This window comes from Bubalus kerabau, chromosome 3, assembly GCF_029407905.1.
Source record: "Bubalus kerabau isolate K-KA32 ecotype Philippines breed swamp buffalo chromosome 3, PCC_UOA_SB_1v2, whole genome shotgun sequence".
In the NCBI taxonomy this organism is placed as follows: domain Eukaryota; kingdom Metazoa; phylum Chordata; class Mammalia; order Artiodactyla; family Bovidae; genus Bubalus; species Bubalus kerabau.
The window spans coordinates 8,931,594-8,957,324 of record NC_073626.1 but is presented as its reverse complement, the minus strand read 5'-3'; the positions used below and the strand labels follow the sequence as shown (position 1 = coordinate 8,957,324).

Here is a 25,731-nt window from a genome sequence, read left to right as displayed (position 1 = left end):
AGGAAATTTGGACACACACACAGAGACAGCATCACGTGAGGATGAAGTCGAGAACAGGGTGATGTATCTGTAAGCCAAGGAATGACAAAGGTTGCCAGCAAACCACCAGGCCTAGAGGACAGGCAACGGGCCAGAGCCTCTTTCACGGCCTTGGAAGGAACCGACCTTGTTGGTTGTGTTGACACCTTGATCTCGGTCTTCCAACCCCTAGAACTGTAGGACCATAATTCTGTCCTTTAAACTCACTTTGTTGTGCAAGCCCTAGTAAACACACACCACTGCCTCGTGCAATTAGAACTGTGCTCTCTTTCGAGACACAACAGAACCCAGCCTGGGCTCCGCACAGTCCCTGGAGATGGCCCCTGCTTCCTTGTGTGACGGAGGCCTCGAGGAGTCTGTCGAAAACAGAACGCCCGGGACTTCCTTGGTGGTCCAGTGGCTAAGACTCTGTATTCTGAAAGCAGGGGACCCAGATTTGATCCCTGGTCAGGGAACTAGATGCCACATGCTGCAACTAAGACCCAGTGCAGCCAAATGAATAAATATTAAAAAAAAAAAAAAAAAGTAATTGTTAACAAAACAAAACAAAAAACAGAATGCCCCGTCTCTCATCTCCTAAACTGAACTCTTACCCATTCCTGTTAAAAAAACAAAAGAAAACAAACAACGTAGTCATGAGTCACCCAGGGTCAAAGCTTCAGTGCTGCCTGTGGTCGCTCCTCTCCCTCTCCCCCACATCCTGTCTCCCAAGTCTTGTCATTTCTACCTCCTCCGTGTCTCTCAAATCCCTCCTCTCCTTTTACCTCCTGATGCCACCAGCCCATGCAGGCTCCAATTATCTCTTGACTAGCCTGTTACTAACTGGCCAGCCCTCACCAGGCTCCCGACTGTCCTGATTGGTTATATCTGTAACTGCCAGGGAGTCACTCAAAGGCCAGCTGTGACTGTGTCACCTCCTTGCTCAAAAGTCTGCAAGGGAATAAAAGCTCAGCTCTGCAGTCTTGACTCTTTTCCACAATCTAATCTTAGCTACGTCCCAGCACCTGCCTATTAGAAGCCCATGCTCCAACTAAGTCAGACTTCCAGAATGCACTTCTGATTTTCCACTGCAGTGCCTCTGTTTAATCCCATTTGCTCTGTTTGGAATATTCTCTCCCTTCATTCCCTCTATCCAGAGTCTAGCCACTGTTGAAGGACTGTGGCTGCAGTGCCATGGTTACGTTTTCAGGCTCTGCAGGGTGAAGAGCCAGCTCGATCTTGGCCCCATACACACGGAGATACGACATCAGCAAGATACTCAACTTCCTCCTGCTTCCCTTTCCACAAATCCAAAATGAGGAATGTAATGCCTCGTGGGGCTACATCGAGAACTAAACAAGAAAGTGCACAAACCACATCTAGAATAGTAGCTAGCAGATTAAGCACCCACTGAAGTTCATCTAGGATTCACACTTTGGTGGGAGTTAACGGCAACAGCATTCTCCCCTGACCTCGCCAAGCATTCCACCTCTTCTGCTCCTGGGACACTGAAGTTTCTTTTATCGTTTCTTTCGGACCTGCCTCTCCACAACTTTGCAGCATTTCTTCCTGTATCTGGAAAATCTCTTCTCTCTTACAGAACTTCCACGCCAGTTCCAAAGTCCTTGAAGAATCTCTCTGTCTTCTTGGCTCCTCTGTGTTCATTATAATTTCTCCTCCTGTACCAGTGGGGCGAGGCCTGAGTCTCTAGGGGTAGGAACCAGATTTTTCCATCTTTCTGTCCAAGTCAGCACTTCACAGTAAGTACAAAATAAATGCGCACAAAACAAACACAAGACCAGATGTTGGGCGCCTTGAAGAGTGAACATCCCAGTGGGCTGTTCTCTATCATACTCTTCTCGTGTAGCTCTCAGTGCTTACATTTTTACATGTTACATAAGTGTTTGCTGCATACGTGCACACAGAGGTAAAGGGCTGAAATCACCCAAGTATTTCCCAATGGAAACTTCTGGTCATTTCCCCAAGCAGTAATTCTCAACTGGAACTAAATTAAGAGTCAAGGAACTACTTTTTTTGTGCTTCCAAACACTGTGTATATCTCATGATCACTAATCTGGCAGCCTTGGAATTACTGGTTGCCAATTCTCTTTCTTCCACAGGGTATGTTCAGCGTGGGCAGATTTTTGTCTTATTTAACTCTCAATTTTCTATGCCTGGCATTTAGGAGATCTTAGGTAAGTATTTGTTGAACAAAGGAATTTTCAGGAGAAACCTTAGCTACACAACAATGGGGCACCGTGAGCCATTGAGTGAAAGTGAAAGTCACTCAGTCATGTCCGACTCTTTGTGACCCCATGGACTATACAGTCTATGGAATTCTCCAGGCCAGAATACTGGAGGGGGTAGCCTTTCACTTCTCCAGGGGATCTTCCCAATCCAGGGATCAAACCCAGATCTCCCACATTGCAGGCAGATTGCTTACCAGCTGAGCCACAAGGGAAGCCCAAGAATACTGGAGTGGGTAGCCTACACCTTTTCCAGCAGATCTTCCTGACCCAGGAATCGAACCAGGGTCTCCTGCATTGTAGGCGGATTCTTTACCAATTGAGCTATCAGGGAGGCCTAAGCCATTAAGTAGCACTGGACAGTCAAAAAAGAAAAATGACCCCATCCTTGTTTTCTTAAATACTCTATTGCTAAGAAGCTATACCTGGTCAGATACTTCTGTGATTTCCGTGACACAATTTTGAAAAGAGTGAAACTCTTAAGATTTATTTTTCTTATCTCGCTGGCCCTGGACCTAGCTTAACTTACAGTATTTTGTTTTCTAAGCTTGAAGTAGGCAGTCAGAGAGCGGAAAGACCCTTTGGCATGTGACCTTGAGTTTATAAAGCTATGGGGCAGCCAGGAAGCTGAGGCTGGGAGCCTGCAGCATGAGATGATAGAAGACAGATGTGAATGTGTCCTAGCCCATCTGTTGCTGGGGACTCACAGCATGTCTGGAGGGGATAACTCTGTGGATTTCCCTTTCAGAGAGCAAAACCAGGCTTGATAAAGAGGAAGGAGGGGATTCCCACCTTATGTGGTGGCCTCAGTGCGGCAGATGAAGGCTGAACAAATTCTGCATCTGAAAAAGAGGTACTTGTTGGAACAGAGGCCAGAAATGACTTCAATCTCTTAACAAATAAAACTGTTTATAGGGACTGAACAAAAAGAATTTCAATTTGGTAACCATCAATGGTATCTATGGGTTCCCAGGGGCTCAGTGGTAGAAGAATCCGCCTGTCAATGTAGGACTTGGTAGGAATTTGGTAGGAATATATCCTTTGTAATTATTCTCTGTAAAAGTAACACATACCTGTGGCAATCAATCAAATGCAAAAAAAGGAATACAACGAAATGCCAAGCTCGCCTCCTTCATCTAGCCACAATATCCAGTTCTATTCCCCAAAGTCCATTACACTTCTGCTCCTTCCGTATTTTTGGCAGAAAAAATTTTTATTCAGAAACCAACCTGTCTACATATAATCTATCCCTTAACAATACTGTATTGAATACTGAAAATTTGCTCACAGTAAATTTTTGGCACTCTTATCACACAAACAAAAAAATGGTAACTATGTGAGACAAGTTAACTAGCCTGATTGAAATAATCACCTCATTACATGCGAATCATGTCGTACACCTTAAATATGTATAATTTTAAATCTTAAAAATAAAATCAAGATGAAATGTAGGGGCTTCCCAGGTGACGTTAGTAGTAAAGAAACTGCCTGCCAACGCAGGAGACGTAGACACAGGTTTGATCTCTGGGATCCGGAAGATCCCCGGAGGAGGAAATGGCAATCCACTTTCAGTATTCTTGCATGGGAAATCCCATGGACAGAGGCTCTGATGGCCCACGGTCCACAGAGTCGCAGAGTCAGACACAACGAAACAACTTAGCGAGCATGCAAGACAAAATCTAGAAGTAAAAAAACACAATAATCATGAATAAGATAATACACCTATTGTTTGCATCTCACATGGCTTTCTGTACTTACCTGTACATCCTAAGGTTCCCTTCATATCTCTTCAGAGATGTGTTTGTGTGTGTGTGTGGCGCATTGGCACGTTTTGTAAAAAGACCACGATTTATATAACCAGCCGTCCACTGCAGGCTTTTGTCTTATTTCCGGTTTTCTGATATTATAAACAATCTGTAACGAACAACCTTACATATCCATCTTACTGCAAGCATACATGTGGGTTAAGCCCTTGGAAAAGTACAATTCCTCCTGTGCCTGCCCCTCCTCAGATCTGTAACTCTGTAGCATCTTCTGTCTGCAGTGTTCTTCCTTGCTTCACCATCCTCTGGTAGGATGATGAATTGTAAGGTCTAGGGTAAGTGTGTTTAAAATGTTGACTACTGTTGCCAAACTGTCCTCTTAAAAGCTTGCACTGATTCATCCTTTCACCCACAGCGCATGGGAGTGTCTGTTTCATACTCTACTCTTGCATCAGCTGACTCAGCGTGGTTCTCAATTTCTTCTCTCTGCCAAAATTATAAGTGAAAAAATGGTAGCATCTCACTCATTTCAATGTGTGTTTCTTCAATTATGAATGAGAGTGATATGCTTTTATATTTATGGGACATTTATACTCTTCTTTGATTTGCGAGTGACTTCCTTTGCCTAGTTTGTTAAGTTGAAAATACAAACTGTGTTTGAAACCCTGATTAAACCCTTTAATGGTGACCCACTGCCTACAGGACAAAGTCTGGAATCCCTATTATAACACAGAAGAGCCTGTGTTCTGATCCCTCAGAAGCCGCCTCTCTCACGTACTTGCTTCTCTTGCCTAAAAATTGAAGATCTAGTAACACCCAGTTGCTTGTGGGTCCAAACCTGTATCATAGCTTCTTTGGTAAAGACTCCTGTGACTGGCTGAAGGAATTCCCCTTTTCATACAATTCACCTTAGATAAAGAACTATTACAAAACATCCAACTATTTCCTGGAGCATTTTTTTTTTCCTTATTAATCCCATTATCAGAGACCATTTGTAAATACTGTGTCTGTCACGGTTTCTGCTGTTTATACTGGTAATATCTAGATATCTTCCAGCCGGCTCTCACTAGATTCTCACCAAAGTTGCATCATTCTGATGGGAAGACACGCAAGGCATGCACTCCACACACGAGTGCAATGCAACATTCACACCAGGAGTGTAAAATTAACCACAAAAGAAACTGGTCCAAACGGAGGCCAAAGATCCCAACAGCTCACCCAAGGGCCACTCTGGACACACTGTCCCGTGCTGGAATATCCTAGATACACACCCTAGCCTACTCTTCCCTGCCTGATTTCTCCCTGACCACACTTAGAACTTAACACCCCTACACATCCTTGTATTCCAGCCCTGCTGAGGGCAAAGTCATTACCCTCCACACCACATTACAACCTTTCCAGAATGCAAGAGACAAAAAATATTTACCCACAACACATTGAGCCCCAGAACCAATTCTCTACCCTAAAGAAAAAAGTACAAAATACAGAAATGCTACACAAACAGATATCGGTGGCAGGGTTATTTGTAACGGCACACACTCAGGGAAATATCTTACAGTCATTAGGAAGCTGTCATAGCTATGAGCAAGAGTTCTATGATGACCCAACATTAAGTTTAAAAATTAAAATGAGAGTGAGATAAAAATTAACTCCATATTAGATTTTTTTTCTTTAACCTTCGCATTCTATTGTTTTTTGCTTTAAGATGTTGCCTGAAATACACATAACATTTTTTTCCATTCATATAGAGATTAAAAAGTTCAGCACAGAGAATAACATTTGTCTTGTTGGAAGTTTACAGGACCTATGTGGACAGCTGCAAGAACAAAGGATTCCCACACCAAGAAGTTTGGGACAACCAACCACAGCCCTCCCTCACCTTGCCTTTAAAAATGCTTTGCTGAAACCCTAAAAGAGTGTGAGGTCTAGGGGGGCATGAGCCACCCATTCTCCTTGAATGGCCCTGCAATAAACCTTCCTGTGCTCCAAAATCATATGTTTCGGTTTGTCTGGCCTCACTGTGCGTCGGGCACATGAAATTGAGTTCGGTAACATTCATATTTTGATTTCATCTTTGTGAAGTTACTTTGAATGAATGTGAGCAGATATATATGTAAATGAACATAACTGATAAGCATGTAGGATACAGGGTGAATTTTCAATTTTCAAACTTTAATGGAAATTTTTATTGAAAAAAAACTCTCAAGCTTATTTAGAATCTAGACACAAAATTATGACACTAATTTCCTTACATGGGGAGACAGTTTGTGATAATACCATAAGTCGACTCTTTTTAGAGATATTTATGTATCTTCCATTAGCATTCAACACACAAGAGCCCACTGGTCTTTACAGAACAACCAGCAACAGATGTGGCCATCAGGAAGGCCCGTTATCATGAGCACCTCTGTAAATACTGACCTGACCCAAATCTATCAAGTGAAGTTTTAGTCATTCATGCAGCAGGCAAGAAAGATCCTCATCGTAATGGCAACTTTTCTGTTAATAAATCTTTCCAGTTGTCCATGCATGAAATAAGAGTTTTGTGCCACAGTGGAGAAATTGTATAATTTTTTTTTCCCCACTTAGGAATACATTATTGTAAAATGATATTGTAAAACGCCAGTTCATAATCGCTTCATAGAATCTTCACAGAAACACCTGGAAATGTAATTAGCATGCTGTTCAAACTACTGCATTATACAAGCCCTTCCTGGAGGCTGGGAAGCATTCAAAGACCCTTTCCACGGGCGCCCTTGACAGCCAGGTGCAGGGGTAGCAGGCAGCTTCCTACAATTGCGGAGCCTCTCACGGCTCCCAAGAAGCCAGGCACTATAAACCCCAGACCAACGAACAGAGCAGCCTTTCCAAGGACACAGCAAGGCTGCTACGACCACAGAAGGGATATTCATTCTCTTTAGAAGCTCACACTGGGCTAACTGGAGGACAAAAATAGACGAAATGTTACAATAGTCTTCTTCTGTGCTGATAGGACATCTGCATCTGAACATCATCGGCTCTCTTCCCTGACTTCTACCCCACAAAGCCCTCTCAGAGCGCTGCTGACTAATAACTCACTGGGACTAGACAGGGAAGTCCTCTGTGGCATCTGAGGTTATCACCCACAGCCTCCTTCCCCAGGTCAGACTCAAGGCAGGTTCTTGGAACACACTGCTTCCTTTCATTCACAGGATTTCATGAATAGTTAATACATGTTATAGTCTTGCAATGCCCCCACCCCAACTCACCCCTGAGATAACAGAGAGAAGGAAGACCTTTAAAACTGACCTTCAGAAATGATTCAATTCATGCGTGGGCTCACCATCTATTTTCCCATTAAGGTTATTTGAAATTTGTTTTAGTCAAACGAGCCCCAAATCATAATTGATCCACTGCCTAATGTCATTCCTCTATTTCCTCTAACTGTACAAGGAAAACCAACCCCAGTACAAATCAACCAACACATAAGAAGTCATGTTCTTTTGAGACAAGTTAATATATATCATATAAGTATCATTCTCTGCTTAGGAATGCCAGCATTAATCACTGAATCACCAAGTCTTCTTTTTCATATTATTTTGTTTTCTTAATGGGTCCTGCTTCCTGAATTCAAGAGTGTTTAACACGTCTACCTAGATATACGCACATCTCAACCTTTTCACTCTTTTGACTGCTTCAAGTCACATGTAACAGTGATATTTCTGAGCAAAGAAAGCCTAGGTGACTTCGGCATTAGACGGACTTGCATTCAAACCCTTTCAGTTCAGTTCAGTCGCTCAGTCGTGTCTGACTCTTTGCAACCCCATGAATTGCAGCACGCCAGGCCTCCCTGTCCATCACCAACTTCCGGAGCTTACTCAAATTCATGTCCATCGAGTCAGTGATGCCATCCAACCATCTTATCCTCTGTTGTCCCCTTCTCCTCCCACCTTCAATCTTTCCCAGCATCAGGGTCTTTTCAAATTAGTCAGTTCTTCGCATCAGGTGGCCAAAGGATTGGAGTTTCAGCTTCAGCATCATCCCTTCCAAAGAATATTCAGGACTGACTTCCTTTAGGGTAGACTGGTTGGATCTCCTTGCAGTCCAAGAGACTCGCAAGAGTCTTCTCCAACACCCTTTAGGGCTTTACCATTAATCAGCCAAGTGACCAGGGGAAGTCACTGACCCTAGGCCTCATATTATCTTTATCTATAAAACAAGTATTAGCAGTAACTGCTCAGTAAGTGCTCAAACAGATATTAGGAGTAACTATTGAGGCTTTAAGAGCTGTATCACAGCTCGTTGAGTATTTGCCATGCAGTGGGCACTCAACTATTCTCTGCTACCACTGTTATTGCTAGTGCTAATACATTATTACTATGTTTATAGTGAATAAAAGTCCAAGGGGAAAAGGTTAAAGAATTCTGGGGAAACACAGAAGATGAATATCTACAGGCAGACCTCAGAGACATTGTGGGTTTGGTTCCACACTACCGCAATCAAGGGACTATCACAATAAAGCAAGCCACATGAATTTTTTTGGTTTCCAAATGCACATAAAAGTTATGTTTACACTATCTTGTGGTCTATTAAGTATCCGATACCATTCTGTCTAGGAAACAACCTACATACCTTAAAGATACTTTATTGCTAATAAAATGCTATCATCTGAGTCTTCAGCAAGTTGTAGCATAACATCGAAGATTCCTGATCACTATAACAGATAAAAAAAAGTTTGAAATACTGCACAAATGAGCAAAGTGTGACACAGAGATACAAAATGAGCAAATGCTATCAGAAAAATGGCTTCAATAAGACTTGCTCGATGCAGGGCTACCACAAACCTTCAATCTGCAGAAAATGCATCATCCTCAATGCACAATAAAGCAAAGCATGATGAAATGAGGCATATATTAAAGCGATGGTGCAGAAAGGAGACACGCATTGTAATTGGAACGGATAAGGAACTAACATACAGGCTGGATGCAAAGTGTCCCCAAACTGAATGGTGATTCATCGCATAGTCAAGGTACTTCTGGACTGGAAGCCTGTTAGGGAAGAAATGAGGCATCTGGTGCCCACGTACTTATTTGGGAGTAAAAGTGGGATGGTCCAGCTGAGGGCTGGCCTCATCAGGGTGGAGGATGGACCTGCCAATGGAAATGTGAGTCCATGGAGCCAGCAAATGTCTGAGAACGTAAGTGAACTTAAGAGGCATCAGAGCTTCAGAGGGGACAAATGAGAGCTTCCAGAGGAAAGGATGAGGAGGGAATAGAGCTGAGGAAGGGGAATAAAGAAAGAAGAATGTTCTGAGCACAGAGGGGAAGTGCTCGGGGCCAGTGGAGCACGCTGTCTGGTCCAGAGAGAGGCTGCAGCAGAGCGTGAGATGCCTGGAGGGGCTGGAGGTGGGAAAAGCGTCCTTGAGCCTGCTGGCCCAGGAGCTGACGACAGGCACAGTCCAGCACTGCGGGGAGAGGCGCTGAAGGACGAGAGAATCCGTGATTAGTGGAAAAAACTGGCCCTGGGACAAAATTTCCAATCAAGACATTCAGAAGCGCCGAAGAAAAGAGACACAGTTGAGGGCTGCAGACAGACACTGAACTCTGCAAAGATGCAGAGACTCCGTGACCACTGACGAATTCAACTGAAGTGGCAGACAATGAGGGCTGTGTGCGTGTTCTAAAGAGTTTCAGTCCCAGTGGCCCCTTCCACTCTCCCTTCAAGTTAACTGGCACGTCTGCTGTGTTTGCACGGCAGAACCGGTCTCAGGGCCTGTAGCTTCTGTCCAGGTGGCTTTGCACAGAGTCACTATGCTCCCCAACTTGCCTGGCACAGACCCACTTCATGCTTGCTGTCCTGGCTGAAGTAGTAATGACATCTCATTTTACTGTCAAAGGTGTCCAGGTTTGGAAAATAAAGTACACGGTCGGTATTCCTTCCTATGTCTTTGTCTACTTTTGAGTGTCTAGACTTGCCACAGAGATCTGATTTTCAGGAGATTACACCTTCATTGTTTTTCCCCCAAGAGTACCTCATTATAATCAGTATTTCTGCCTGTGATGTAGCAGAGGAGAAACCGGATGAAGCACTTCCTCGGGGGCCATTGTGTGTGTTCACTTAATTGTAAATTCACAGAGAAGAGGAAATACTTGAGTGAACTAACCTATGGGCACCTAGGAAAACGCGGGGTAAACTTCAGCTGTGTGGAACTGTACAAGGTGTCTGAAAGCAAACTCTTACACCCAGTACCCAGATAAACATTCCCTGGTGGTTCATCGGTAAAGAATCCTCCTGCCAATGCAGGGGATGAAAGAGATGTGGCTTCGATCACTAGGTGGGGAAGATATCCTGGAGAAGGAAATGGCAATCCACTCCAGTATTCTTGCCTGGGAAAACTCATGGACAGAGGAGCCTGGCAGGTTACAATCCATGGGGTCGCCGAAGTTCAGACACGACTGAACACACACACACACATGTCTAAGAGGAGCTCATCACAACTGTCGTCTGACACATACATCGTTCAAAAGCTGAAACTATGAAATAACTATTTCATTACTCTTGGATGTTTCTTTGCTTTCTAAAGCACTTCTAGGAAAAAAAAAATAATGGCAGATAAAACTTACAAAATACTTACTATGTTCAAGATATTAGCCTAAGAGCTTCCACAACTCCCTTTTTCAATCTTCACAGCTTTATGAAGTGTTGGGTTTATTCCTATTTTAGCTGAGGAAACTGAGGTCAGAGACTGCAAAGTACTTTGCTGAGACACCTAAGCAGAGAGGCTACAGGGTCCGTGCCTTAACCACTGGTTCACACCACCTCGTCACAGGGACCTTCTGATTACCTTGGAAGGCAGTGCCGGGCAGACGCCTTATCACAAATGCTGTAAAGCTTGTGTCCTTCCAGAATCAGTTCTGTAGATGTCCAGCCCTCAAACAAGCACTTGCTCCAGAAGCTGGGCTGTCAACGACTGCTTACCTAATCCAGGATCTTTTGTTTCTAAGTGCCCTATAGCAGAAAGATGCCATGTTCCAGGGCAAAAAGAAATGCGATGGTTTTGAATGGTATTTTCTTGGAGCCAGTTCATTTTTTTAGTCAATAAACAAACCATCTGCCATGTACATGACACTGAGCTAGATACTGTGCGATGCAAAGATGGGTAAGTTGTTAACCCCTGCCTCTAAGGGCATTCAAGAAAGAAATCATGATTTCCAGTGTCAGTGTTTACTGATGAGATTCTCTTCGTTCACATTTCAGCTTTCTAGAGATAAGTAGGAAAAGGAAAGGATCCTGTAACATCACTTTAGTGCAAATGAATGGTATGTTTTAGCATCTAAATTATGAGTTCCCATATTCATGGACCCAAAATGCAACATAAGTGACAAGACGCCAGGCTTAAGTTGCTACCCTGCCATTTCTAACTGAAAAATATTTAGCTGCTTTAAGCATCACTTTCTCCACCTGCCAAATGGGCCTAATAACACCATGCAGGTCTGTTGTGAGAGTAAAGTAATACGGCATGAAAAGGGTCGTGCATATTTCACATTCACAGAAAACCCAATAGATTATAACAATTTCCCCTGTTATCAACAAAACTGTTACAGCCCATTATACATGGAAAGAAGGGAATAAGCAGCACTTGCAGTTTTCTTACACCTTGACAATGGAGGTTGCTGGCTTGCAAAAACGGCACCCCATGAACCATGCTCCTGGTACTCACACTCTTGTTTGGTTTGCTTCAACAAAGAGTCTGGGCTGCTCCGGTGACTTGTTTTTAAGCAACAGAACCCTGCAAATGAGATACTGGGCCAACTCTGGACAAGAGTCTTAACTGGCCTGGCAGCTTTTACTTTTGCATTCTTGGGGGCCCTGAGTCATCCTGCTGGACAAACCATAGGAAGAGACCTCGTAGAATGGCTCTGAGAGGACCCAGAGAAGGAGGGAGGCCCCGGGATCCTCCAGTCCCATCTGTCTGCAAACATGTGAGAGGCCCTGGGGGAGACCGGCTGAAGAACCATCCAGCTGAGCCCAGTCACAGGATGTAATACAACTGAGTTTGTTGCTTTAAGTCACTAAGTTTTGGGGTGTTTCATTCCAAGCAACAGATAACCCAAGCAACAGTATTGCCCAGATAACCTGACCTATGAACTCTGATAAACTGAAAAGAAATCATGGAAGTCCTTCCAAGGCGGGGACCTTCTGGCTTATGCTTCAGTCACTGCCCTCACCTCTCCACTTTCAGACTATTAGAGGACCTCAACAATTCAGTTGGCCAACCACTGCACTTGGGTACCCAGTATGTCAGGTGCTCTACCTAATGCTGGGGATCAGAGGGGCAAAGGCAGGCAGGACTGCCATCATCAAGGACTTCACAGTCTTGACATGTAAGCAAAGCGCGCTGCATAAAGTTCACTTCAACAGGAAACAATGATTTCTATACAGTCTCCACTCCAGATGGGGGCTGATTTTCACAACCTTTAGCCTGTCCCTCCTAGAGTTGTCCTTTAAAGATAGGACCACTAAGTCTACTTTGCCTTCTAACCCCTAGATGTTCCCTCTCTGGGCCATCATGGGTATGCAGGAAAGAAGATTCTGTACCTGTCCATGCTCAGCCTTTGTTGTTGTTGTTGAAGAAAGTGAATTTTCCAGTCATACAAGGAGAACTGTGATCCAGCCAGGTGCTGAGAGCTACGCAACTTGATGATTTCTTATTAAAATCAGATGCTCAATAGTGCTCTGATTATTTGCATGTTTGTTTTTCCTCGTCAGGAGACTTGTCATCACTGAAAAATGTGTGGAGACACACTTAATCTGCCTCCACAGTCACTGCGCTGATGTTTCTGTTTCCCCTGGAATGCTAAAGCCACGTGAAGGCGAACTCTGCATCTTGACACAATCCAATCAATCTGAAAACACGCTTCCCTTAAGCTCATACCCCTTCTGGTGATTACTCTGTAGTTCTCCTTCTCCCTTCTAGCCAAACTCCTTAAAAGAAGTCTGCTTCCTCAATGCTCATTTACACCTTAACCATATGCTTTCTAAACTCCAAGCCATATGGATTTTCTGAAACTGTTCTTCCCAAAGACACCAGTGATGAGTTGTCACTGAACACAACAGGCACTTTTCAGCCCTGACTATCTCGTCAGGTCCTGGCAGACCGGAGCCCCCTCCTGTCTTGAGATCTGGACAAGGAAGCCAACGACCCCTCCTGGTTTTCCTCCTAACTCTAGCGGGCCTTGTCTACCTTCTCTGTAGACTCCTCTGTCTGTGTTCCTGACTTACAGGTCAGGGGACCTCAGGGGGCTCTGAAAGCCCCTCTTTGCTTGCCATGGAACATTCTCCTTTGGACTTTTCATTCCATGGCTTCAACGAATATCTAGGTCCCACAACTTGCAGATCAGTATTTCCAGCCAGACCTCTCTTGATTCCAGTCCTCTGTATTCAGTATCTTCCATCTATTTTTAATATCCCTCCAGCATGCCTCCAAATATATGCTCAATTTTCCCCATAAACCCGATGTAGTAAGTGGTACCCCCATCCACCTGACTGGCATGGTACTGCTCAAGAGAGAAACCAGAGCATGCTCTTTACTCTTTCCTTACTCTTCCCATCCAAGCTGTAATCAAGTCCTGCTCATTCTGTCTCCTAAATATCTCCAGCAACTGTCTTGGTTATCTTCATTTCTCGCTCACAGTATAATCAACCACCTGCTAACCAGTTTCCTTGTTACCAGAACCAGAGACACTTCATATTCCTTTGGTTGTGACAGCAATGAGGTATCTTGATTCTCTCACAAGCAAATCTTCTCTCATTACAAACACAAATACATAGAAGAAGCTACATTAACAGCATTGGGTACTCCTGCAAACTTTCCCCATCATATAGAAAAGGAGCTTTCAAAAAGGCGGGTCTTCCGACAGCTTCCTTAGGACAACGCATCAGGAAAAAGCCTGATGAGAACTCCATGATGTTCTCATGAGAACCTCTAAGAGCAGACCCTTGCCCACCTCTTCTTCCTCATCTCTCACATGCTCTGAACACCTCTCAGCCAACAGTCCTTTCCCAACCACCACCTCTCTGCAAGCTGTAGACAGCCAATCTCTCCTGTCCTCTTTTCCAGGCTTCCTTCCACTGGGAGAGAAGATTCCTTCACCCCCATTGCCTAACTCCTTAGCTAAATGCGCCTTTCTCTAGGATACCTTTCCTGGCAAGTTAAGAGTGCAGTTGGCTTTGTCTCCTTTGAGTTCCTGGAGCTCTTGTGTGTCTCCCATCACCTTCACTGGGCTGACCAAAAAGTTCATTTGGATTTTCCCATACCATTTAATGCAAAAACCGGAATGGACTTTTTGGCCAACCCAATGCTTTGTTGTAACTACTGACTTCATTATTTGGTTTTCCCTTAAGGCCATAACCTTTGAGAGACAGGGGGACTTGTCTGTCGTCACTGTGGCCTTTTTTAGGCACAGTGGCAGTGCTTGGTACATATACATAGGTGCAACATGCCAAGCTGGTATTATTTCTAGACTTGCTATGGTTTACAGAAGTCTGAAATTCTAACCTCTGGCCAGGTGGATAATATCACTTTGTCAGCTGGGAAAGCGTGGCTACAAGAGAACATTAAAGTTAGGGCACAAAGTCCTAAACCAGCTCTCTTCCAAGCACACATGTGTCTATTCATGATCACTGATGTTTTCAATCTATCAGTTTCAGCTCTCCACCTGAATGGGAAGAAAAAAAACTTCCAACTCAAGAGTGCCAGTGATGATCCAGAGGGTCTTCGTAGTGAACACAGCCAGTCTTGTGCTGGATCTGAGGCAATGATTCCACTTGTGAAAGGGATTTTCAGTTCTACACCAGAAAAGGATGTCACGGTAAGCCTGGAAGAAAAGTTTAGAGTTTCATTCTCTCTTCCAGGAATTGCAGGTGACCTAAGTCTTCCCTGGAGACTCAGATGGTAAAGAATCTGCCTACAACTCAGGAGACTGGGCTTCGATCCCTGGGTCAGGAAGATTCCCTGGAGAAGGGAATGGCAACCCACTCCAGTATTCTTGCCTGGAGAATTTCATGGACAGGGGAGCCTGGCAGGCTACAGTCCATGGGGTTGCAGAAGAGTCAGACACGACTGAGCAACTAACACTTTGCCTCAATCACAGAGCATGCTAGGGATCCCTAATAGACAGGAATCAGCAAAGTGGGGCTAGCAGGGGGGCCAACTGTCCTGGATATCAGTGACAGACTCTCCCTTCAGAGCCAGGAAGCCAACACACCAGGTCCAAAGGCAGAATCCAGTTTACACTGTCTTCACTATCTTCCCTGGTGGCTCAGAGGTTAAAGCGTCTGCCTACAATGCAGGAGACCTGGGTTCGATCCCTGGGTCGGGAAGATTCCCCTGGAGATGGAAATGGCAACCCACTCCAGTATTCTTGCCTGGAGAATCCCATGGACAGAGGAGCCTGGTGGGTTACAGTCCACGGGGTCGCAAAGAGTCGGTCATGACTGAGCAACTAACACTTTCCCTCAATCACACAGCATGCTGCTGCTGCTGCTAAGTCGCTTCAGTCGTGTCCGACTCTGTGCGACCCCAGAGACAGCAGCCCACCAGGCTCCTCTGTCCCTGGGATTCTCCAGGCAAGAACACTGGAATGGGTTGCCATTTCCTTCTCCAATGCATGAAAGTGAAGTCGCTCAGTTGTGTCTGACTCCTAGCGACCCCATGGACTGCAGCCTACCAGGCTCCTCCGTCCATGGGATTTTCCAGGCAAGAGTACTGGAGTGGGGTGCCATTACCTTCTCCGACACAGCATGCTAGGGATCACTAATAGACAGGAATCAGCAAGGTGGAGCTAGCAGAGAGGGCCAACTGTCCTGGATATCAGTGACAGACTCTCCCTTCAGAGCCAGGAAGCCAACACACCAGGTCCAAAGGCAGAATCCAGTGTACACTGTCTTCACTATCTAAGCGGTTTTATTTGAAGAAGAACAATTCTAGAGACATGGGTTACCCAGGAAGGGACTCCTTGAAGCTAGCGGTTGCTAAAGATATCAGTAACTCTGCATGAATGGATGGAAGAAAGAAAATAGGAAATTAAATCAGCACAAGATTTTGCGATAAGAGAGATACATAGGGTGTTTGCCCTACGTATGGGACAGGATCATTTCTCACATTCTAAATAACTTCCTGACCTATTCCTCCACCTCAGCCACCCACTTCCAAAGCTTTGGTCTGCATTTTGTCTCCATAACTTTGAAGATCGCAAGTTCAACAACGTGGTTCTGAACCCATGAGCTCCTGTCCTGCCAGCTTGCTTCTGGCAACCAATCCCATTGACTGTCTTAAAATTCTTTGACTTCTTTGGAACTTAAAGTCACTTTTTATTAGAATTATTTCGATATTTGGCAAAACTAATACAATATTGTAAAGTTTAAAAATAAAATAAAATTATAAAAAAAGAAAGAAAAAAAAAGAATTATTTCTTTTGTTTAAATTACACAAATTTCAAATATACAGAAAACTGTAGAGAATAACATTCACAAACCCACCACCCAGGATACACAGTAATACTGGACCTTTTTGCCTCATATTATTTAAAAGAAATAAAATGTTACAGTTTCTGTTGAAGTTATCAGGAATCCCTCCCATCCCCATTCACTGTCTTCAGGGCATAAATAATGCCATAAAAACTACAACGTATCTCACTCTGTACATCCTTCTACAATTTGCTTCCTTCACTCATCAGTGTCTTCAAGATTGATTTTTTAAAATTCCTTTCAACCCACTGGACCTCTCCTTTCCTATCCAATGTAAATTCCAGGAGCACATTGGGATGAATTGTATTCCCTCAAAAGATGTTCAAGATCTAACCTTCATCAATGAACCTTACTGGGAAATGTGGTCTTTGCACACGTACTAAGTTAAGGATCTCTGGATGTGGTCATCTGTCTTGGACAATCGAAAGCATCAGTTCTTCCATGCTCAGCCTTTTTATGGTCACACTTTCATATCCATACATGACTATAGGAAAAACCACAGCTTTTACTATGTGAACCTTTGTTGATGAAGTGATGTCTCTGCTTTTTAATATGCTGTCTAGGTTTGTCATAGCTTTTCTTCCATGCAGCAAGCATCTTTTAATTTTGTGGCTACAGTCGATGCTTTTGAACTGTGATGTTGGAGAAGACCCTTGACAGTCCCTTGGACTGTAAGGAGATCAAACCAATCAATACTAAAGGAAATCAACCCTGAATCCTCATTGGAAGGACTGATGCTGAAGATCCAACAATTTGGTCACCTGATGTGAAGAGCTGATTCATTGCAAAAGATCCTGATGCTGAGAAAAATTGAGGGCACGAGGAAAAAGGGAATGACAGAGGATAAGATGGCTGGATGGCATCACCGACTCAATGGACATGAGTTTGAGCAAGCTCCAGGAGATAGTGAAGGACAGGGAAACCTGGTGTGCTGCGGTCCATGGGGTCGCAAAGAGTTGGACATGACTGAGCGACTGAACAACAATCCTGGATATGGAATGGATTCTTCATGCAATGTCTCCTCTCTCCTCCTAAGAGAAAGGAGACTGAGATTTGAGACAGAGAAATCAGGTGGGATGAGGACCATGTGAAGACTGAGATTCGAGTCTGGCAGCTACAAGCCAGGAAACACTTAGGGCTGCCCAGTAGCCACCAGAAGCTACGAGAGGCATGGGATAATTCTCCCTCCAAGCTTCTGGGAAGAACCAACCTGCCAACACCTTGATATTGCACTTCTGGCTTCCAGAATTATGAGAGAAGAACTTTCTGCTCTTCTCAGCCTCCAAACTTGCAGTGATTTGTTACAGCAGCTGCAGGAAACTGACATAAATAATCCCCTTTGTCTATCTTGCCTTTTTATCCATCTGGCAGAACTCCAGCCATGGACAGACCCAGCTATCTGCTTTATCCATAGCTGTGCTCAGACAGCCATGCAGACTCATCACCATCGACCTGAAGTGGGCCTAACTCTGCACATCTTCCTCATCTCCTCCCTGGTAGGAGATGATTTTATTTATCACCTAGGAAGACTCAGGGTCACTTCCAACTTCCTTCCTGACCAGGAAACCAGGCCCTCTGATTCCCTTGCTTCACCGGAGGAGGCTGTTTAGCCCTTTGCAGATGCTAACTCTCCCATCGGTGCTCTATATCCCAACTACCCCTGTCATCTCAGCCCTCTTACCCTTTTGGTTTCATATTTTCTAACTCTTTCTACTGGATTCCTCACACTGGGTCCTCCTGCTTCTGTCCCCTTCAGCATAAACCGCCAGCAACAAATTAGAAGGCACACACACAGTCCCTTCCAAGCAAAATGCACACATACAAGCCCCTGAAGACACATTCGTGTCCTCCACCATCCATTCCGGTCTTGTCTCTCTTCTCCACTTGACAGCCAGACATTTTGAGAACTTAATTCTTCCTTATTTCCTGCTAAATTCTCACTCCACACTCATTTGGCACCTACTCCCAAAGAATCCACCTCTCACTAAGTTCATCAGTGAACTCTAGACGACCAGAATCACTGACGCCAACGGGCATTTTTCTGTACCTCTTTCACTTGACTTCTTCATGGCAATGAACACAGGTCATCATTCCCCACACCTTGAAACATTTCTTGTCTCTTGGCTCCTGTCTTCACATCCTTCTGGTTTTCCTCCTACATCTTTCTTCCTCCTTCACAGGTTCAGGCCACTCTGTCCAGTCACTAGCGATGACATTCTTCCTCTGTCTACAAGACAGTCTTCAGCCCAGTTTTCTTCCCTTTCCCTACTCACTCCCTCACCAAGCTCACATATGGTCATCGCTCTAATCAACACACGATCCCAAAGTAAATCCAGAGCAGACCTCTCCTCTGCCTTCTGTATATTCAACGCCAACACTGGGTATCACAAAGTTGACTCTAACAGAGACTTAAAATTAGAACCATTTCCCCTGCACTTCCCTGCTCTGCCTCCGCTCCTCCAAACCTGTCACTCTCCCAAAGGACTCATTTTTAAGGCCATGCCATATACCCTAGGATCAACATTCGAGGGTCAAATGTGACACTTCTCTCTTCTTCCGCCAACTGATCTGTTGCTAATTCCTGTCACTAGTTTCTTATGACATCTAAATCCACCCATTATTCTATCACCAAATATTAGTCCAACCTACCAGCACCTGCAGAGCGACCTCCTAACTGGTCTTCCTGCAGCCACGCCCACTCTTGTCTAATTTTTCCTACAGGATACAGGACCAGCGAGGCTCCGGTCTCTGGTAACCATTCCAGCCTCCGTCCATCGCATATGCCTTGCTTTCCAATCTCTAGCCACTGATTTTTGCTTTCCTAGCTTGCTCACTCCTGCTCTGTCCACCACAGGACCTTTGCACATGTCATTTCTGCTACCTGGAATGCTAATTTTATAAATTTTGACTTCTCCTTCAGATCCCAGCTCACATTTCTCTTTCTCAGGAAAGTCTCCTTGCTCCCTCAAGCTCCCCCTTCTCCACCATTCTTTTGAGTACCTTCCCTTCGCTGTCCTATCACAGGTGTGATCTTAACTGTAACTGTGACCTTAACCTTTACTCTTGCAATTTGATCGTCTGCCTCTTCAGCGACACCACGCATGCCAAACCCACAAGGTCTGGTTTCCGCTCACGCTCATACCCCACGGCCAGTGTCAGTATGTGGATGGCACTCAGGACAAGGTTTGTATTATTTTTTTTTGTTGTTGTTCAAGCCCTAGGGATGCAGGAAAGCTTTAGAAGCACAAAGGGAATTTTGGCACATGGTAGATTTCCAGGGCCAACTCCTGCAGCTTATGATTTTCTGTCAAGAGGAAACAAAAGCGTAATTTGGTGGCATCTTCACAGTTTATTCCTGCCAGTTCTGCTTTTCTATAAATACAGTCCTCATTTTCAAGGGATCTGGAGAAGATGGCTGCGGTTGACTACTCTGGGGGAGGCCCTCTCGATTTCGGAAGGGATGCTGTCACTTGTCTCTGCCCCTGGGGCAAGGGTGGGGTGTGTGCTGGACACCTGTTGCTGATTCTACAGAAGCTGGACCTGTCGGGCTGAGTGCATCACAGGACCTGGGCAGGGCACCTGAGGGCAGGCCGAAGGGCATGTCAGGATCATCTCCACGAGGACCCGTGATGTGGTGTTCTATCCATTCCTGTTTTATTCCTACCCTCGTGTAACCCCGGATGCTTCTGAGAGAAGCTCCCTGTCCTGTTGGGCTTTCCCCACCATCCAAAGTTCAGTGCTTTAGACCTTTTAAGGACATCAGCCTTCAGCTTGGAATACAAAGATGTTTGAGCAGCATGGAACGTGGAGCTAGGTCTTTGATAAACTCATGTAATTGTTGATGCCAAGACTGAGGAAAATGTTGAGCTCATCATTTTCCAATGTGGTTCTCTTATTGCTAATACGGCTTACAAAGCCATATTTCTGGATGCACCTTTGAAAATGCTGTATACACAGACACATGCATTCTGTAACTTGAGTTACAGGGAAACTACAGTATAGCTAATTCTGGCAAATTAGAAATGTAACTCACCGTGGAAATAACAATAGGCCAAGTATCCATTGTATTAATGTCCTTTGGTGTAATCAAGAAAGCACACAAATTTAAATGCAAATACATAATATAAATATAATATCTGGGCTTATTCTGTGTATTTAAAATTGTGGAAATTGTTTTACATTACACATATGTACACACACACACACACGACAAATATTTGCATAACAGTTAAAACTGATCAACCAATTAACAGTCCCACAATCAGTCAATTCTCTTGTACATTTAATACTTGACGCTTAGCCACGCATAGGAAAGTCTGTACTTCAAAGTACTATTTGATCATACACACAATTTATCATATTAAACATCCTTCAGTTGTCATTTTTTTCTCTGTGAAGCTAAGAACTAGCACAGGAAGTCTCTCCTTATTTACAAAAATCAGAAATAATATTTCTGAATCCAGTTAAGAACAAAATATACTACAGTGCATGCCACTGACTTAAACTAAAAACCAGATTAGCTGGTTACAGCATATAACCCATCCATTTACCACGGTTTACAGAGAGCCCACAGCCTAGCTTCCGTTTTCTCTAACTCAGGAGCTGACTGGCCTTTAAAATAAAGCCACACAGGGACTTCATTGGTAGTCCAGTGGCTAAGACGCCACGCTCCCAATTCAGTGGGGTGGGGGTCGATCCCTGGCCAGGGAACAAGATCTCACATGCCACAACTAAGATCCCATACACTGCAATGAAGACAGAAGGTGTCACGTGCCATGACCAAAACTTGGCACAGCCAAATAATAAATATATTTTTAAAAAATAAATAAAACACATGGAAATATTATATTCATCTGCCAAATGAATCAGTCTGGCCACTGAGGTCATGATAACTTGCTAAGAAGAGCTAATACTAAGAAAGATTAAAGTTGCAATTTTGCCTATCTCAGGTCTTAATTCTCTCTAAAGTTTTAAACGAAAAAATTTTCAGACTTTAATGGTTCATGAGTAGTCTGATGCCACTGGATTTGCATCCATCAAAGCACGGGTTCTCTGACACCTTAAAGAAGTCAGCACAACGGTTCAGGTGCCTTTTTGCACAAGAAGCATCGGAGCTTCGCCCCATGGTCTTGCCAAATGGACCAAGCCAAGCTCATGACTGTCCACAGGAAATGCATCCGCTACAGCATCGTTCAGGAGTTCATGCTGATACATGGCAATTATTTATTTATTTTTTTTTCATGGCAATTATTTAAATGTATTATATAGGATTGTTTCATTATAAGCTGTTTTCATAGCACAGTCAGGAGGACCACAAAGGAACCTGTGGAATCTTATTTTTTTCCAGTGCTTCCAGAACATTCCCTGTTTCTTTCCTGTTCACATCTGACCCCTCACTTTGCCTGAGAATATATTTCATTTAGATTTCTCTTCTCCAAGGCAATGCTCTAAGTGCCCTTTTCTGTTGCACTCTGGGGGGATATAGGAGAGTCATCCCTTTAGAGTTCTGCTTGCATGAAAATCTCTCAGAAGTGTTGAGAGATATGTAAATGACCTACACGCTTTATGACACCTCAACAAGCCTGTGTAATGATCAAAAGCCAGGGAGAACGCATTCAGGTGGAGAGACTGTCAGCGGGGTGACAGTTTAGAGACTCATGCAATTCACAGGTTCACTCTAATCTCAGGACTGAACAAGTGATGGCAACAGGACGTGGAGGCTCCGCCTCAGAAACAAGCAGCGCCTGGGGATGGCTACACGGAAACTGGTACAGATTTCCAGACTTGGCAACTTCCCTATCTCCTTTCTCTTTCATTCCTCAAAGCAACCAGCATGAAAATTCTCAGATCTGTAGACAAGGTACGAGAGGCAGATTGCCTATTTCACACTTTGGGAGTGAGCCACAGCGGGAAGAAGACCAAGAAAGCGAGAAGGTGATGATTCTGAGGAGGAGGGAGAACAGGACATGGGGTAAGAAGGAACTAAAAGCCCCAGAGTGGCCCTGGATGACCTGTATAGTTACGTATCAAAATCAGAATGAATCTGCATGGCTCCTCCATCATCTCATCTCAAACCCAACACAGTGAAACCAGAACTCTTAGCATCTTTCCCTACGCATTTCTCTCTGTAATACTCTTACTTATTAAAAAAAATACACACATAAAGTGCCACCAGGAACATCCTACTAATACTTAGTCATGTAAGGTACCATTCTCACCCCATCTCACAAATGAGAAAATTGGGGTGCAAGGTTCAATCAACCAAGGTCATGCAACTAACAAGTTTCAGAGCTGAACTTGAAGCTAGGTCATCTGACTCCAGAGCCAGGGCTCGTTAGACCCCAGCCACGCTGAGTGTCCCCAGATCCCCTGCTGTCGACTACGCTATGAACTAGACTTACCTTTGTCCTTTTACAATGATGCTTCACTTATTTAAGATTTTTCCTCCATAAAAAAAACCTATTCCTATCTGCCAACAACCATATACAACCTACTTCCTGCTCTGTGTCGATTTTTAACCAGAGAAGGGAAAATAAGGATGAAAAATAAGAAATGGATTGTCAACACTGGAATGAAAGCATTCAAGTATGGGCAAGGTGGAGTGCTAAGTTCAGATATTTATAGATCAAATCAAAGTGGTGGTTGTATAAACTGAAAAGCAACAACAAAAAACCCGAGACTCGTGAAAACACATAGGATCTAAAAGCCATTTTCAATCACACTGAAGAATTATTCCACACGAGAGCAATTCCAAGGCTTGATTTTTTTTTCCCTTTGGTTCAGGCAGCCAACTGTAATTAAATTCTACTAACAAACCTGCCGAGTTGAAGTCAACAGATGCCCAATGAAAAATCAAGGCAAACAAATAACCTTACCTGCAGACGTGTGTTTGAACTTTTCGCTTTTCTTCTTCCTCCATTTCCAAGGCTTGAAGATCCTCCCCAGGTTGGCAAACTTACTTCTCCTCCGGATGGGTGGGGTGTGGGTACCTGGGACGAGGGAGTCAGAACGCATGGCCGCCAGCCTCTCCACTTCCTCAGCTTGTTTTCCCGAGGAGGAGATGGAAAAAGGAGAAAGAAAAGTGTTAAAACGGGAGCCTCACAGATGGCCAACGTTTTCCATGGTTACAGATAACAGAAACCACATGACCGAACTTCCGTTTCTCTTTTTGCCTTTTGGAATGGGAGTCATACCAACATGTTCTAAAGGCTGGTGACAGTCAGCCAAAGCCTAGGGGATCTGGAGCACCCAAAACGGATTTGGCCAACCTTAACCTAGGCTCGAGAAGGAGGACGAGGAGGAGCAGAGCCCTCCTGACACAGAGACTCCCAACAAGGCGAGGACAGGCCGTGAGAAGAGTCAGATGACAGTTAGTGTAACTACTGGTCCAGCACTTTCTCAAGTAAGACTTGGCAGACGCTATCACTATAACACCGTCTGCTGAGAAAAGAGGGAGAAAACATTTACCAACCGTCCATTCCAATGCCAACACGTTCCACCACCCACAACGCTCTTTCCTAGGATGATGCTTCACCCAGACGGGCAGAAGCACTAGACTCTACTGAATGAGTGGCTCCACCTTAAAATCCAATTGACTGTTTTCAGAATCACACTTCAGTAGATCTTATCATTGCTTTAATTCCTCTAGGTCTTTTTGTTCCTGGTACTTTGCTTTAATAAAAAATTCTTAGAAACTGAGAGTTGAGAGTGACATTAGGTACCATCTAGACTCATCCCACGGAGAAGGCAATGGCAACCCACTCCAGTACTCTTGCCTGGAAAATCCCATGGACAGAGGAGCCTGGTGGGCTGCCGTCTATGGGGTCGCATAGAGTCGGACATGACTGAGCGACTTCACTTTCACTTTTCACTGTTCATGCTTGGAGAAGGCAACGGCAACCCACTCCAGTGTTCTTGCCTGGAGAATCCCAGGGACGGCGGAGCCTGGTGGGCTGCCGTCTATGGGGTCGCACAGAGTCGGACACGACTGAAGCGCCTTAGCAGCAGCAGCAGACTCATCCCAACAACTTGACATTTGAGGACATGAAGACCTTCAAACTCATAATGCCTCGGGGACCCTTTCTTAAGGGCCACAATCTCTCTGATCCCTTTTACCACTTGGGACAAAACTCTTTTCCAGTGTACTTGAGCATCCATAGATCTCAGGGAGGTAAAGAGAAAGTAACCTTGTAGGCAAAATCAAGGCAGGAGGGAGGGGCCTGCCTTTCCAGAAAGTCCAGTTACATCTAGAGCTGAGGCAAACGCAGAACCACTCTGCTGAGCCTCTAACATAATCCTTCAGAAAAACTCCTGGACTTCGCAACACAGGCTGATCTCTGAAGCTCGGTCTTACAGCCTGATGTTTTACCTGCTGTCATCCAGTATGGATTGAACTCAGGAGATTCAATTATTCAACAGAAAGAGAAAGAACAGCATTGAAACATACACACTGCCATGTGTGAAGCAGATACCCAGTGGGAATTGGCCGTATGAGGCAAGGAGCTCAAAGGGGACATACGTATGCCTATGGCGGATTCATGTTGATGTATGGCAGAAACCAATACAATATTGTAAAGCAATTATCCTCCAATTTAAATAAATTAAAAAAAAAACAGACCTATATATGGGACCTCAACCATGTGCCAGGCAGTGTTCAACAGTGACAGATGATGGCAGGTTGGTAAAGGCTGTGGGCAAGGCTGAAAGGAAGTAGATGAATTTTAGAGACATCTGGGAAGCCAAGTCAACAGGACCCAGGACTGACTGGGTGGTTGAGGGGGAGGAGGCAGATCATTCCTGATGCCCCATGGATCATGTCAGTGGAATGGCCCCCTCCATTCATGGAATCAGGGAACACTGTGGGGCCATCAGTTTGGGGGATGGTGGTGAGCACTCAACAACTTGAACACGTTGCATGGCGAAAGCACTTAACCCTTTGATTACAGGGTTCAGTGCATGGGGACCCTCTCTTCCATCACTGTCTTACGTGACCACTTAATAGTGAGCCAGACACTGATCTTTCCTGGAACAGATACACTGAAGAACTGGACATGGTTGGGCAGAGTCTAGAGGAGGAGACAGTGGCATCAGTGTAGAAAATTCCACTGTCAGAGGGAAACTGCCAAATTCAACAGAGGCAAAGAGGACAGAGGGGTGGACTCTTCTTTATCACTGGAGAAGACCCCAGGGTGTGCCAT

At 44.5% G+C, this 25,731-nt stretch overlaps 1 protein-coding gene across 27 annotated transcripts in view; it reads right to left on the bottom strand.

Moving 5' to 3' along the window:
• PHACTR1 (phosphatase and actin regulator 1) overlaps nucleotides 1-25,731 on the bottom strand; it is a 549,201-nt gene that overhangs the window by 169,823 nt on the left and 353,647 nt on the right. For all 27 annotated transcript variants that reach the window (XM_055570606.1, XM_055570602.1, XM_055570604.1 and 24 more), the window contains one exon: nucleotides 23,410-23,574. In XM_055570606.1, the coding sequence (XP_055426581.1) occupies nucleotides 23,410-23,574 (165 nt within the window). The remainder of the gene's footprint in view (nucleotides 1-23,409; nucleotides 23,575-25,731) is intronic.